We start from the raw sequence: 11,892 nt of genomic DNA, 5'->3' as shown, positions 1-11,892 counted from the left end.
GGAACGCATAAGTCTTTATTAGGACAGTCTGAACATCGACAGGCCTCGCAGACATCAGGCGAGTTTGCAACCTGGCGCGGAACCTCTGTCACCAGCGGGGGGCGACCTGCAGCCGGCAGCCGGCTGCAGCAGGAACTTTCAATAGACTGTAGCAAATGTCAAGGGATTTCCAGGGCGCTTGTTCTTGGACCACATGCTACCTTGGGGGGAGCGGGGAAGGAACCGGATAAGCTGCAGGGCGCTGCCAGGATCCCGGCCCCATCTGCTTCTAGAGCCTGAAGGCCACGGGGTGCGGGGACCTGGCTCCCATGCACTCTGGGCCTGACCAGGGGGGCAGCTCGCCCCAGTGGCTTCGTCCAGGGGCTTGGGGGCCACCTGTGCTCACCCCAGCACAGCCTCACTGAGCATCCAGGGTGGGCTTCCGCAGCAGAGCCGTACCTCCCCAGGCTCCCCAGGACAGTGCGGGGAGAAAGGGGGAGTCCCCACCCTGGAAGCTGCATTCACAGCAAAGGACAGTGAAGCGGGGTATGCTTCTGTCCCATTGTCTGGTTCCCTGGTGGGGGCAGCACAGGCAGCCAGGGACACAGGGACCAGCTGCCTCCAGAAACCACCTCTACCGACAGATCTGCCCCTCACCCTGGGTCCCCATCACAAATGAGTCCCGAGTTGTCAGTCTGAGGTGAAACGCCGAGAGCAGCCCAGGGTTCCGGAGCCTTCCTGTGATCCCCAGGATGGGGCCAAAGCGGGGGCTGGGGAGGAGTCGGCTCCAGCACTCCTGCACCCCAGCTCCCAGCATCTCCTGGAGCCCCTCCCGCCCTTCCATTTCTAGGCCACAGCCCCTGACTTGCAGCTCCAGGGACCAAAGCTGGGCCCCGATGACAGTAACAAGTGGACACAAAGGCCCCAGTTAAGGACCCAGGCAGTTAAGGAGCCCTGGTCGTGTGAAGAGCCTGAAGTAGATGTTTCCTGGTTGTGACATTATTCACTGGAACCCAAACAACTTTTCTGCCTCTTTACACATCTGGGTTTCCAAAGCAGCCTGCCTCTCTTCCAGGCACAGATACACCCTCCACAGGGATGGGGGCAGAGGCAGGGGCCTGTGGGGACACCTGGGTCACTCAGCCCAGCAGGACCCACAGGAGTGTTTTTCCAAATAGCCTCACAGAAGGTGTGTTGAGGGATGCATTCTTCCAACGCACAGGGGCAGGAGAGGGTCTCTGCAAAGGGAAGGGACTTACAGACTGGCACCAAGTCAAACGGCCCGGGTCTCGGCTTCAATTTTCTGTTCCCCGTGTAAGCTCTCTGGGTCCTGGAGCTGGGCCACACTCTGTCGGATGGCGACCTCCGGGCCACCACCATACAGGTTATTCAGGTAGACCCAGGTCTCCTCTGAAATCTGCCCGTAGTCGGCTCCTGCGGGGCCCAAGAGGCCACCTGGTTGGGGCTGGGCCTGTGCTAACCTGCAGGCCCCTCCCCCCCCTCAGCGAAGTCAGGGTCCCTGGCAGTAGGGGGGCTCCTGGAGGTCCAGGCCCCAAAAGGGAGGGATGGCAACCTTGCACCTCCCCGCACGGCTGTCAAATAGCACTCTCAGGATGCTCCAGTGGGACATCTATCCTCTGAGAAGCCGGGAAGGCACATCTCTGGCTGCTGCCATTTCCAGGGTGTGGGGTTCACACAAAAGGCAGGCAGAGGCCGGCACAGGGCATGGGTATGAGCAGCAGGGTCCCTGGGCCTGTGACTGGTGGCCGGGAAGGACCGTGGGGAACCTGGTGGGCCTGGGAGGTCAGGGCTGGCGCTGGCGAGACTCACCCTGCTTCAGCTGGATGTGGCCACTTCCTTTGACCTGAGCGATCCTGCTGTTGTCAATGGGCCCCGGGGGCTCTGGAACAGATGTGGCTCAGGCTCAGTGCTTCTGGGCCTCTGTAGCAGCAGGAAGAGACCCCAGCCCCCCACCACGGCCCTCTACCTCTCCATAGGTAAGAGACAGCCTCAAGGTGGGACCCCTACACTGTGACCCTGGAGGGGCTGTCCGGGGCCCAAGGGGTCTGTGTAACGTCCTTACAGGGACAGGAGCTTGGGCACCAGAGGCTCATCCACAGAAGTTGAAGAGCCAGAAGGGACTCGGAGTATCCCTGGAGCCTGCAGAGGGGATTTCTGGGACATGTGCACTAGTTTCAGACCCCTCACTGCTGATGGCAGTGGCCACTCGCTGAGCACCCTTCTCCAGACCTCATGTCATCCTCAACATCACATGACTCAAGAGCGGTTTCCAGAGGCAGGGGACAGGACTGCCCAGGGAAGAGCTGGCAGGAGGCCATGCCAGGGCCCGAGGGCAAGGCTGCGACACCACAGCCAGGCGTGACCGCCTCCACATACACTAGGGAGCCCTCGGGCACCCCTGTATGGGGCTGGATGGCAGCGAGGCCCCTCTCCTTCCCCTGAGGCCAGGCTAGGACTTAGGCCCTGAAGGGCAAATGTCCCCTGCAGAGCCTGCTGGCCCTGCCAACCCTGCATGTGGGGCTTGGGGGTGGTGAGGCAGCCGCTGGCAGGCCAGAGCTTGAGCTCCGCTCTTTCTTGCCAGATCTGCAGGAGGCTGCCTCCGCCTCTGTAAGGCCAGAGGTCAGAGGACACCATGTCCATGTGTTTTCCTAAGAGTCTGAAGCCGTCTGTCCACTTGAATCTTGATTTAGGTCAAGAGACCCCACAAAGGAAAGGGCCCGGCAGGTGGAAGGCAGCCCTGTCTGGTACCATCAGGGACAGTACGTGAGGGAAGGGGCAGAGCAAGACGGCTCCTATCCTACTGCAGCAAGAAGGCCTGGCCCTGGGGCACGGGGTATGGGGTAACCTGGCCTCGGGGCGTGGGAGGCAGCAAGGGGGTGGACAGGGACCCCAGTCCTGGGGCCAGAAGAACACCTGTGCTCTCTGCTCCTGTAGGAGGCAGACACTTGCCTGAAGGGTGGCACCTAAAACCTGCTGGGCAGCCACAGACCCAGGGCCCCCCACTCCCCCAGCCCTCCCGGCAGATCTGAAGCCTGGTGGCTCTCTTGGAGGCGGTGTGCCAGACGCATGCTCCACTCACCATTGTCCTTGCCCTTGACAAAGGCCTCCCACTCCCGAAACCACTGCATGCTGATGCAGTAGATGACGCTGGGAGACTCCTCCGCCTGGAAGGCTTTGTTCAGCTGGGCCACCACCAGGGGGAGCAGAAGGGAGGGTCAGCTCCAGGGCCCCAACACCCCTGCCCTCCCCCCTCTCCTCCTCCCTTAGAAAACACCAGATCCTCAAGGAGCTCCCAGACAAGCTCAAAGAAACCTCTCCCGTGGTCCCGCAGGTAACATGTTGGTGAATCTCTTGAACTGAGATTACAGGCAGGCATGGTTCCCTCCACTTAACAGGACACACTGATCTGCTCCCTCATTAACTATACTGACGCGTCCTTTTCTCAGAGGCACAAAGCTCCAAGTTTCCAACTGTCTTTTACCCACGCTCCACTACTGACTGAATGGCGGGTGGTCCCAGGTCACCCAGTTCTGAGCAGCCCCAGGCCCAGGCGGGGTCATGCTCAGGACCCCCCACCCACCCTGGCCTCACACACACCTACTTCCAGTGCAGAAGCCCCTTTCCTAAATGAGATCATCCTGGGTCCTGTTTTGCCACTTGCTTTTTTCACTTAATATACCTGCCCTGTTGGTTGGTTGGTAGAACCCCATGGTTCTCACTGGGGTGTGGTGGGGACACTAACTGTCCTATCACACACAGGACAGTCCCCACGATAGAGTCCCCCAGCTCCAAACAGCAGCACTCTGCTCTTTCCACAGTGGCTTAATAGCGCACCTCAGCCTCCTGAACCCGACCCTCCTGCCAGTAAAATCTGAAATGCCTGGTCACTGTTCTCTCATAGGATAGGCCCTGCAAAGAGAGCCTGACTGCACATGGCTCTTTGGCCCCCAAATCCCTGTGTGTCCCCAACAGAGGCTGCAGGCATGACACCCTCCCGCACCCACACACACCTTAATGAAGGTGTCGATCTCGATCTGCCTGCGCTTGGCCAGCGCCTCGATCTCTACCTGGCAGATGGAGCACACGTACAGATGGTTCACAGCAGGGCCGCCCCCAAACCTGCACCCAGAGGGAGGGCAGGGAGAGAGAGGGAGAGAGAGACACAGCCCTGAGGGGAGCGTTCCAGTAGGGGAGGCCGCAGAGCTGGCCAAGAACCTCCAGCCACGTGGTGAGTTTCTCCTCTTTCTTTTCCTCCTCTTCCTCCTCCTCCTCCTCTTCCTCCTCCATGGCTCCCAGATGCTGCCAGCCCCCCCCGCCCCCCGGGCAGCTCTGGGTGCCCTGTGCACAGCCTGTTTGCCTTTCTGTCTTCCTCACTAGACTGGCAAGGGGACCTGCGTACTGGTGTGCCCCAGCGTCCAGCACAGTGCCTGCCCCAGGGCAGCTGTGTCACAAATATATGTTTAAAGGCCAAAGGACAGATGAGCATTCTCGCTTCCTCTCCGGGCTACTGGGCACGAGCTGCTGTGGCCAGGAGCCCACATTCAGAGGGAGGCAGAAGGTTGTCTTGTCTGCAGATAGGAGGGTGGATGCCCATGGGATATGGGGACACAGCTTTCTGTGGGGCTCTGACCCGCCCCCCCCCCCAACTGACAACCAGGCTGAGTCTGCACCTGACCTGCCAGAGGAGGTGGCAGGCCTGTCCTAGGAGGGGCCCTCCCAACCTGTCTGGCCACTCTCCTGGCATGACGCATCCTGTCTGCCCATCTGAAGAGCCACCTGGGCCTAGGCAGGTCCTCAACACGAGAGCCACGTGCTTCTGGTCGTGAGGGACTTGAACCTTCTGGAAGACCCACGGCCACACAGCCTGGGCCGCCCCGAGCCGGCACTCCCAGGACTAGCTGGAAGGGGAACTTGCTTGCTTTTGCTTGGGCCGGTCTCTCTCCCTCCCGACTGTGAGGATCCCAGGGACCCCCGCACGTGTCTCATTTGCTGCAGTCACCATGCTGCTTTGCTGCCTGGGCGGGGGTGGGGGGGTGGGGACCGTGGTGGCATTTGCTCCCCAGCTTCCCTCTCTACCCCGCTGATGTCCGGCCAGGACAGGAGCCAGCACAACACCCTACCTATTGTAGAGGTGCTCCCACACGTTCTGGGGCAGGATCACTACCAGGTCATCGATGTAGTGGTATTTGTGGGGCGGGATGCCTGTGGAGGGAGGCATAGGGATGGAGGGCTAGGGGGCTCGGCCGCCCATCCCACACTCCAATCCCAGAGGAAGTGCCCTCACCTCCATGGGAGCAGAGGAAGGTGTGATTCGTGATGGGCCCTGGCTCAGCAAACGTGTTGAACTTGTTGAGCCATTCTCGAGACACGTAGAACCGTAGTAGGCTGGGCTCCCGCATGGCAGCCAAGGACACCACTTGCTGCCGCTCCCGCACAGCCTCCTCACTGCTCTTCCTGCAGCAGGGGATGGGACAGGGGTGGGGCACAGATAGGCAGAGCAAGGGGTACGGCAGGGTAGAGCAAAGATGGGGCAAGGATGGGACAGGGGTGGGACACGGGTGGGGCAGGAAAATCAGGAGCTGCTGTGTTCAGACTCTCTCCATGCTGGGGCACCAGCCACACATGCCAGGGGTATGTCTGGAGCCACCTATCACCGCCCTCCCCAACCCCTCAGCAACCCAGCAGCATCCCAGCAGCCTTGCCACCCTTGCCAGAGTTCTGGCCATATCACCTTCCAAAGGACCTCCACAGAAGGCCCAAACTCAACTTCCTGGGTTTCCCACTTTCCCCTCAGCTAGAAGATTCTTTCTTACAAACTGAAACCCTAACTGCCCGGGCCTAGGACCCTCCCAGGCACCACTTGCCTCCACGCACATCCAGGCCCCCAGATCACCGGTCTGTTCCTTAGCCAGACCCAGCCCTACCACGACGGCCTGCCCAGGGTCCCACCTGTAGAAGAGAACGTAGGCCTCAGCGCTCTGCACCACCGTCTCGTGGACCTCAGTGACATACTGGTCGTCGAACTCATACCACTGCCCGTTGATCACATTTTGGCAGTAGGCGATGTAGTGGCCACCTGTGCCGGGAGAGGTAGGCTGGTCACAGATACCCTAGGGGGCGGGGATGAGGTAGGGGTGGCTGGACTCACTGCCTGCTGTGCCGTGGTGGCAGATGACTGACAGGAGATCGTAGGTGGTGATCTGTGACGTGCACTCCTTGGCAAGGAAGGGACGCAAGTCCAGTCCCTCGAGGGGGAAGGAGACGTGGCTGCTGATTTTGAACGAATACATGACCTCATGCCGAAAACGCTTCAAGTGGATATACAGGATCTGGAGAAGGCGAGGGAGGCAGAGGTCATTCCAGGCAGGGCTGGCCAGGCCCTGTGGCCCCTGCTAACCAAGCAGGGTCTCAAGGCTGGACTCTGGGAACCCCACTGGCCCACTGTGGGACCCACCCAGATCTCATCAACCAGGGGAAAACAGGAAAATTAGCAGCTAGAGCCTTCCAGAGGCTGGGCCAGCTGAGGGGTCACCTCATGTCCCCTCACAGAGGCGCACGTGATGGCAGGGCCACACTGACAGCACTGGCTATAGAGACAGGCTGTCCCCGAGAGCTGCGCTGGTTGGTACAGGAAGCTGGCTGTCAGAACTCTGACAACCAGTTCTGTGGCACTGAGTTTTAGATAGCTTTTTCCCACGGGCTTCCCAACCCTGCTCAGCACCACCCCAAGCACCTGCTGTCTTGGGTCACTCTCCTTTGCTCCAGCCACACAGGCCTTCCTGGGTTTGGCCAAGCCCATTCCTGCCTCAGAGCTTTGCCACCGGCTCCTTTCTCATTCTCCCCCCACGAGGCTGACACCAGTCCCTGGGGGCCCAGGGCTCACTCAGCCCCACTTCCTCAGAAAGGTGTTCCCTGACAGGGACAGCATAGTGGCCACATCCCTCCCCACACAACTGCCTTCCTCCAAGTGGCACTCTCTGCCCACACCTGGCCCACACCTGCAGAGCATAGGAGGCGCTGAGGGAGAGTCCTAAGCCACAAAGTGAAAGATGAAACCCTCCACCTGCCGGACCCTCCCCTCCCTGTAGGTCTCTCAGCCAAAGCAGTAGACTCCCCCCAGCCCTGGGCCTCTTCAGCTCAGGCTCCCTGAGGCAAAGGGGTTTCCCTCTGTCCTACACTCCACCACCTGTCAGTGACAGGCAGAGACAATGAGAGGCTGCTCTACTCACCTCGGGCAGCCGCAAGACCTTACAGTACTTCACCCCATTTCGCAGCCTGGCAGGGAAGAACGGGTGAGAAGTGGTGAGCATCCCATGTGGGGGCAACAGGGCCCAATGAGCACCTTCCCAACATGGTCACCTCTGTGAGGTCAGGATCAAACTCTCTGGAGGAACCAGAGAAGTACGCGGGACACAGATAGACAGCGGGGTCGGGATGGGAAGTTGGGGAGAACCCCCAGAACACACATACTTACTTTTTACACCGTTCACAGCTGTACATATTATCACCTAGGGCAGTAAATGCAGACAACAGTGAGCGGTGACAGGAAATGGGAACAGAGGTGAACATAATGATTTATGCTTACGAAACATAACCCAATATGCTGCCTGCAAGAGACTCACTTCAGCTTTAAGGGCACAGAGGCTGAGAGATGGGGACAGAAGGAAACATTCCCTGCGGATGGAAACCAACAGAGCAGAGGTGGCTGTACTGATACCAAATAATAGAGACTTTCAGTCAAAATCTGTCACAAGAGACAGAGAGGGTCACTATATAGTGATAAAGTAATTCAACAAGAGGAGGTAACCATTGTAAATATATGCATCCACCACCGCAGTGCCTAAATATTTAAAGCAAATATTAACACAACTGGAGGGAGAAATAGTAAGCACTACAATTAATAGTTGGGACTTTAATTCCCCACTTTCAACACCAGGCAGATCGTCCAGACAAAAAATGAATAAGGGAACCAGACTTGAATGAGTATAGACCAAATGGACCTAACAGACATATACAGAACACTACATCTAACTGCACCAGAATGCACATTTTCAAGTGCCCATGGAACATTCTTCAGAACAGCTCCAGGAGCTGGGTCACAAAACAAGCCTTAATGAATTTGGGAAGATGAATGTTATATTGAGTATCTTTTCCAACTACAGTGGTATAAAACCAGAAACCATTAATAGGAGGAAAACTAAAAAATTCACAAATAATACACGTCTCAACCACCAACAAGTCAAAGAAATCAAAAGGGAACTCAGGAAGTATCTCAAGACAAACAAAAATGAAAACACAACATACTGGCACATATAGGATGCAGCAAAAGCAGTTCAAAGAGGGAATTTCATAGCAATAAATGCCTATATTAAGAAAAAAAGAAGATTTCAAATGAACAACCTGATTTAGGAAATGAAAAATAAACTAAGCCCCAACTTGGCAGAAGGAAGGAAATAATAGAGATTGGAGCAGAAATAAATGAAACAGATGAGGAAAATAACAGAAAAAAGGTCACTGAAACTAAGAATTGGTTTTCAGAAAAGATAAAATTGAAAAAACCTTTAGCTAGATTAGCAAAATGACAGAGAGAGAGAGAGAGAGAGTGAAAGAGAGAGGGAGAGAGGACTCAAATAAATTATAAATGGAAGAGGACTCTTATGCCTTTTATGCCTGATGCCACAGAAACACAAAGGAACATAAGAAGCACTTTGGCCAATTAATTGTACACCAACAAACTGGACAACCTAGCAGAAATGGATACATTCCTAGAAACATACAACCTAGCAAGACTGAATCATGAAAAAATAGAAAATCTGAATAGACCAATAATGAGTAAGGAAATTGAAGCAATAAAAAACAAACAAGCAAACAAACAAACAAAAACCTCCCAACAAACAAAAGTCCAGGACCAGATGGTTTCGCTGGTGAATTCTACTAAACATTTAAAAAAGAACTGACACAAATCCTCAAACTCTTCCAGAAACTGAGTAGGGTGCACTTTCAAACTCATTATGAGGCCAGCAGTACCCTGATACCAAAGTGAGATAAGCACACTACAAGAAAACTATGAGCCAATATCCTGATGAATATAGATGGAAAAATTCTCAACAATATTCTAGCAAACCAAATCCAGCATCATATTAAAAGGATCACACAAAGGATGACTAAATGGAATTTAACCCTTGGAGGCAAGTATGGTCTATCATACACAAATCAGTACACATGATACTCTACATTCATAGAATAAAGGATAAAAATCATCTGATCCTCTCACAACAGAAACAGAAAAGGCATTTGAGGGATGCCTTCGTGGCACTAACAAAAATAGCTGTGAGACTATAGAAAATATAGCCCAAGGTTCCTGGCTCAGAGCTCCTGAAGTCGTTATACTTTCCTAAGTGGTAAGAGTACTAGGAGCACCATTTGTTCTGATATTTGCTCTTTGACCCTGCTTCCTGACACAAAATTCCTAAGCCCCTCAGAATTCCCTAGGTGATGGCAGTTAACTTTTGGCAGTTAACTTTCATTCTAACAAGATGACCTGGGGGCGCCTGGGTGGTTCAGTCGGTTAAGCATCCAACTCTTGGTTTTGGCTCAGGTCATGATCTCATGGGTCGTGAGATTGAGCCCAGCATCGGGCTCCCTGCTCAGTGTGGAGGCTTTTGGGGATTCTTTCCCTCTCCCTCTGTCCCTCCCCTTGCTCACATGTGTACCCACTCTCTCTTTCCCTCTAAAATAAAGTTAATAAAATCCTAAAAAAAAAAAAAAAATTTAACATGGTGACTCTGGATGGCTCTGGAATCAGAGCGAGTCACCAAAAAGACCAAACCATGATTAGAAATTTGAAATTTTCAGGGACACCTGGGTAGCTCGGCAGTTGAGCATCTGCCTTCGGCTCAGGGCATGATCCCAGAGTTCCAGGATGGAGTCCCCCATCAGGCTCTTTGCACGGAGCCTGTTTCCCCTCTGCCTGTGTCTCTGCCTCTCTCTCTGTCATGAATAAATAAATAAAATCTTTAAACAAAAAGTTTGGAATTTTCAGCCACATTCATGTTCTACACAGAGAGTTTATAACTGATCCTGCCTACATGAGGAAAAAACTCAGTGGCAAGGGGTTTGGAGACCTTCCAAGTTGGTGAACATAATGGAGACAGGGAAAGTAGAGAGCTCAGAGAATGTGGAAGCTCTGTGCCCCTTCTCTATAGCTTGCCCTGTGCTTCTCTTCCATCTGGCTGTTCCTGAGTTACATCCTTTTACAATAAACCAGTAATCTAGTAAGTAACAGCTCTAGCAAATTACTCAAGCTCAAGGAGGAGAAGGACCTTCAATCTATAGCTGGTCAGTCAGAAGCACAGGCGACAACCAGGACTTATGACTGGCCTCAAGTTGGGGAGGGGAAATCCTGTAGGACTGAGTCCTTAACCTGGGGGGTCTGATGCTGTCTCCAGGTAGACAGTGTCACAATGGAGTTGAATTCTCAATAGCCAGCTGGTGTCACGAAACTGCTTGGTATGGGAAAACCACCACACATCTGGTGTCAGGAGTGTTCTAAGAGTAATAGGACAAAGACAGAGTTGTTCCTACACAATGACCAGACCAATGAGGAGATACCCTGCATTCATGGGTCAGAACAATAAATACTGTCAAAAAGTCCGTATTACCCAAAGATGCCACTCATCGATAGAGTCAATGGAATCCTATCAAAAGTCCAGTGATATTTTTCACAGAAATTTAAAAAAAAAACTAAAATTCATATGGAACTACAAAAGATCCTAAACAGCCAAAACAATCTTGAGAATGAACAAAGCTGGAGGCATCACAATTCCTAATTTCAGACTATAGTACAAAACTACGGTAATCAGAACAGTGTGGTACTGGTATGACAACAGACACAGACCAATGAACAGAACTGAAAGCCCAAAAATGGGAGTCCTTGAGTGGCTCAGTGGTTTAATGCCTGCCTTTGGCCCAGGGTGTGATCCTGGAGACCTGGGATCAAGTCCTGCATCAGGCTTCCTGCATGGAGCCTGCTTCTCCCTCTGCCTGTGTCTCTACCTCTCTCTCTCTCTGTGTCTCTCATGAATAAATAAATAAAATCTTTAAAAAGAAAAAAAGAAAACAGGGAAAATACTCTTTGACATTGGTCTTGGCAATGATTTTTCGGATAGGACACCAAAGCATAGGCAACAAGAACAAAAATAAACAAGCAGGACTACATCAAACTAAAAAGCTCTGCACAACAAAGGAAACAACTTACAAAATAAAGAAGCAACCTACAGAAATGGTAGGAAATATTTGGAAACCATATATTAGATAAGGGGTTAATATCCAGAATAAATAAGGAATTCATTCAAATCAATAGCCAAACCCTGCCCCCAGATAATCCATTCAAAAAGTGGCAGAGGACCTGAATAGACATTTTTCCAAAGAAGACAAACAAATGACCAACGGGTACATAAAAAAGATGCTCAACATCACTCATATCAGGAGAAACTCAAATCAAAACCGTAATGAGATATTACCCCACATCTGTTAGAATACCTCTAATCAAAAAGAAATTTTTAAAAAGTGAGAGAATAGGTGCTGGCAAGGATGTGGAGAAGGGGATCTTGTGCATAACTGCTAGAATGGAAGTTGACATAGCCATCATGGAACACAGCAGGGAGGTTCCTCAAAAAATTAAAAATAGGACTACCATACGATCCAGCAACCCCACTTCTGGGTATACATCCAAAGGAAATAAAATCAGTCTAGAAAAGACAGATGCAGACCCATGTTTCTTGCAGCATCATTCTCACAAAAGCCAAAAGGCAGATGCAACCCATGTGACCACTGAGAGTTGAACGGATAAGTAACACATGGTTTACTAGTGGAATATGACGCAGCTTTAAA

General features: G+C 52.9%; 1 protein-coding gene across 10 annotated transcripts in view; it reads right to left on the bottom strand.

Annotated features, from left to right (window-relative positions):
• The window catches only part of USP20 (ubiquitin specific peptidase 20), a 43,022-nt gene continuing 31,130 nt past the window's right edge, over window positions 1–11,892 (bottom strand). For 9 of the 10 annotated variants that reach the window (XM_041726409.1, XM_041726404.1, XM_041726405.1 and 6 more), the window contains 11 exons: window positions 7,475–7,508; window positions 7,230–7,275; window positions 6,149–6,329; window positions 5,950–6,076; window positions 5,285–5,454; window positions 5,121–5,202; window positions 4,011–4,119; window positions 3,080–3,182; window positions 1,810–1,881; window positions 1,239–1,413; window positions 1–200 (listed from right to left, as the gene is read on the bottom strand). In XM_041726409.1, coding sequence (XP_041582343.1) covers window positions 1,253–1,413; window positions 1,810–1,881; window positions 3,080–3,182; window positions 4,011–4,119; window positions 5,121–5,202; window positions 5,285–5,454; window positions 5,950–6,076; window positions 6,149–6,329; window positions 7,230–7,275; window positions 7,475–7,508 — 1,085 coding nt within the window. In that variant the 3' untranslated portion in view covers window positions 1–200; window positions 1,239–1,252. The remainder of the gene's footprint in view (window positions 201–1,238; window positions 1,414–1,809; window positions 1,882–3,079; window positions 3,183–4,010; window positions 4,120–5,120; window positions 5,203–5,284; window positions 5,455–5,949; window positions 6,077–6,148; window positions 6,330–7,229; window positions 7,276–7,474; window positions 7,509–11,892) is intronic. The other variant, XM_041726412.1, reaches the window with a different exon arrangement.

The sequence above is a fragment of the Vulpes lagopus genome, chromosome 12 (assembly GCF_018345385.1).
Source record: "Vulpes lagopus strain Blue_001 chromosome 12, ASM1834538v1, whole genome shotgun sequence".
NCBI lineage: Eukaryota > Metazoa > Chordata > Mammalia > Carnivora > Canidae > Vulpes > Vulpes lagopus.
This window is presented reverse-complemented; position numbering and strand designations above follow the sequence as displayed.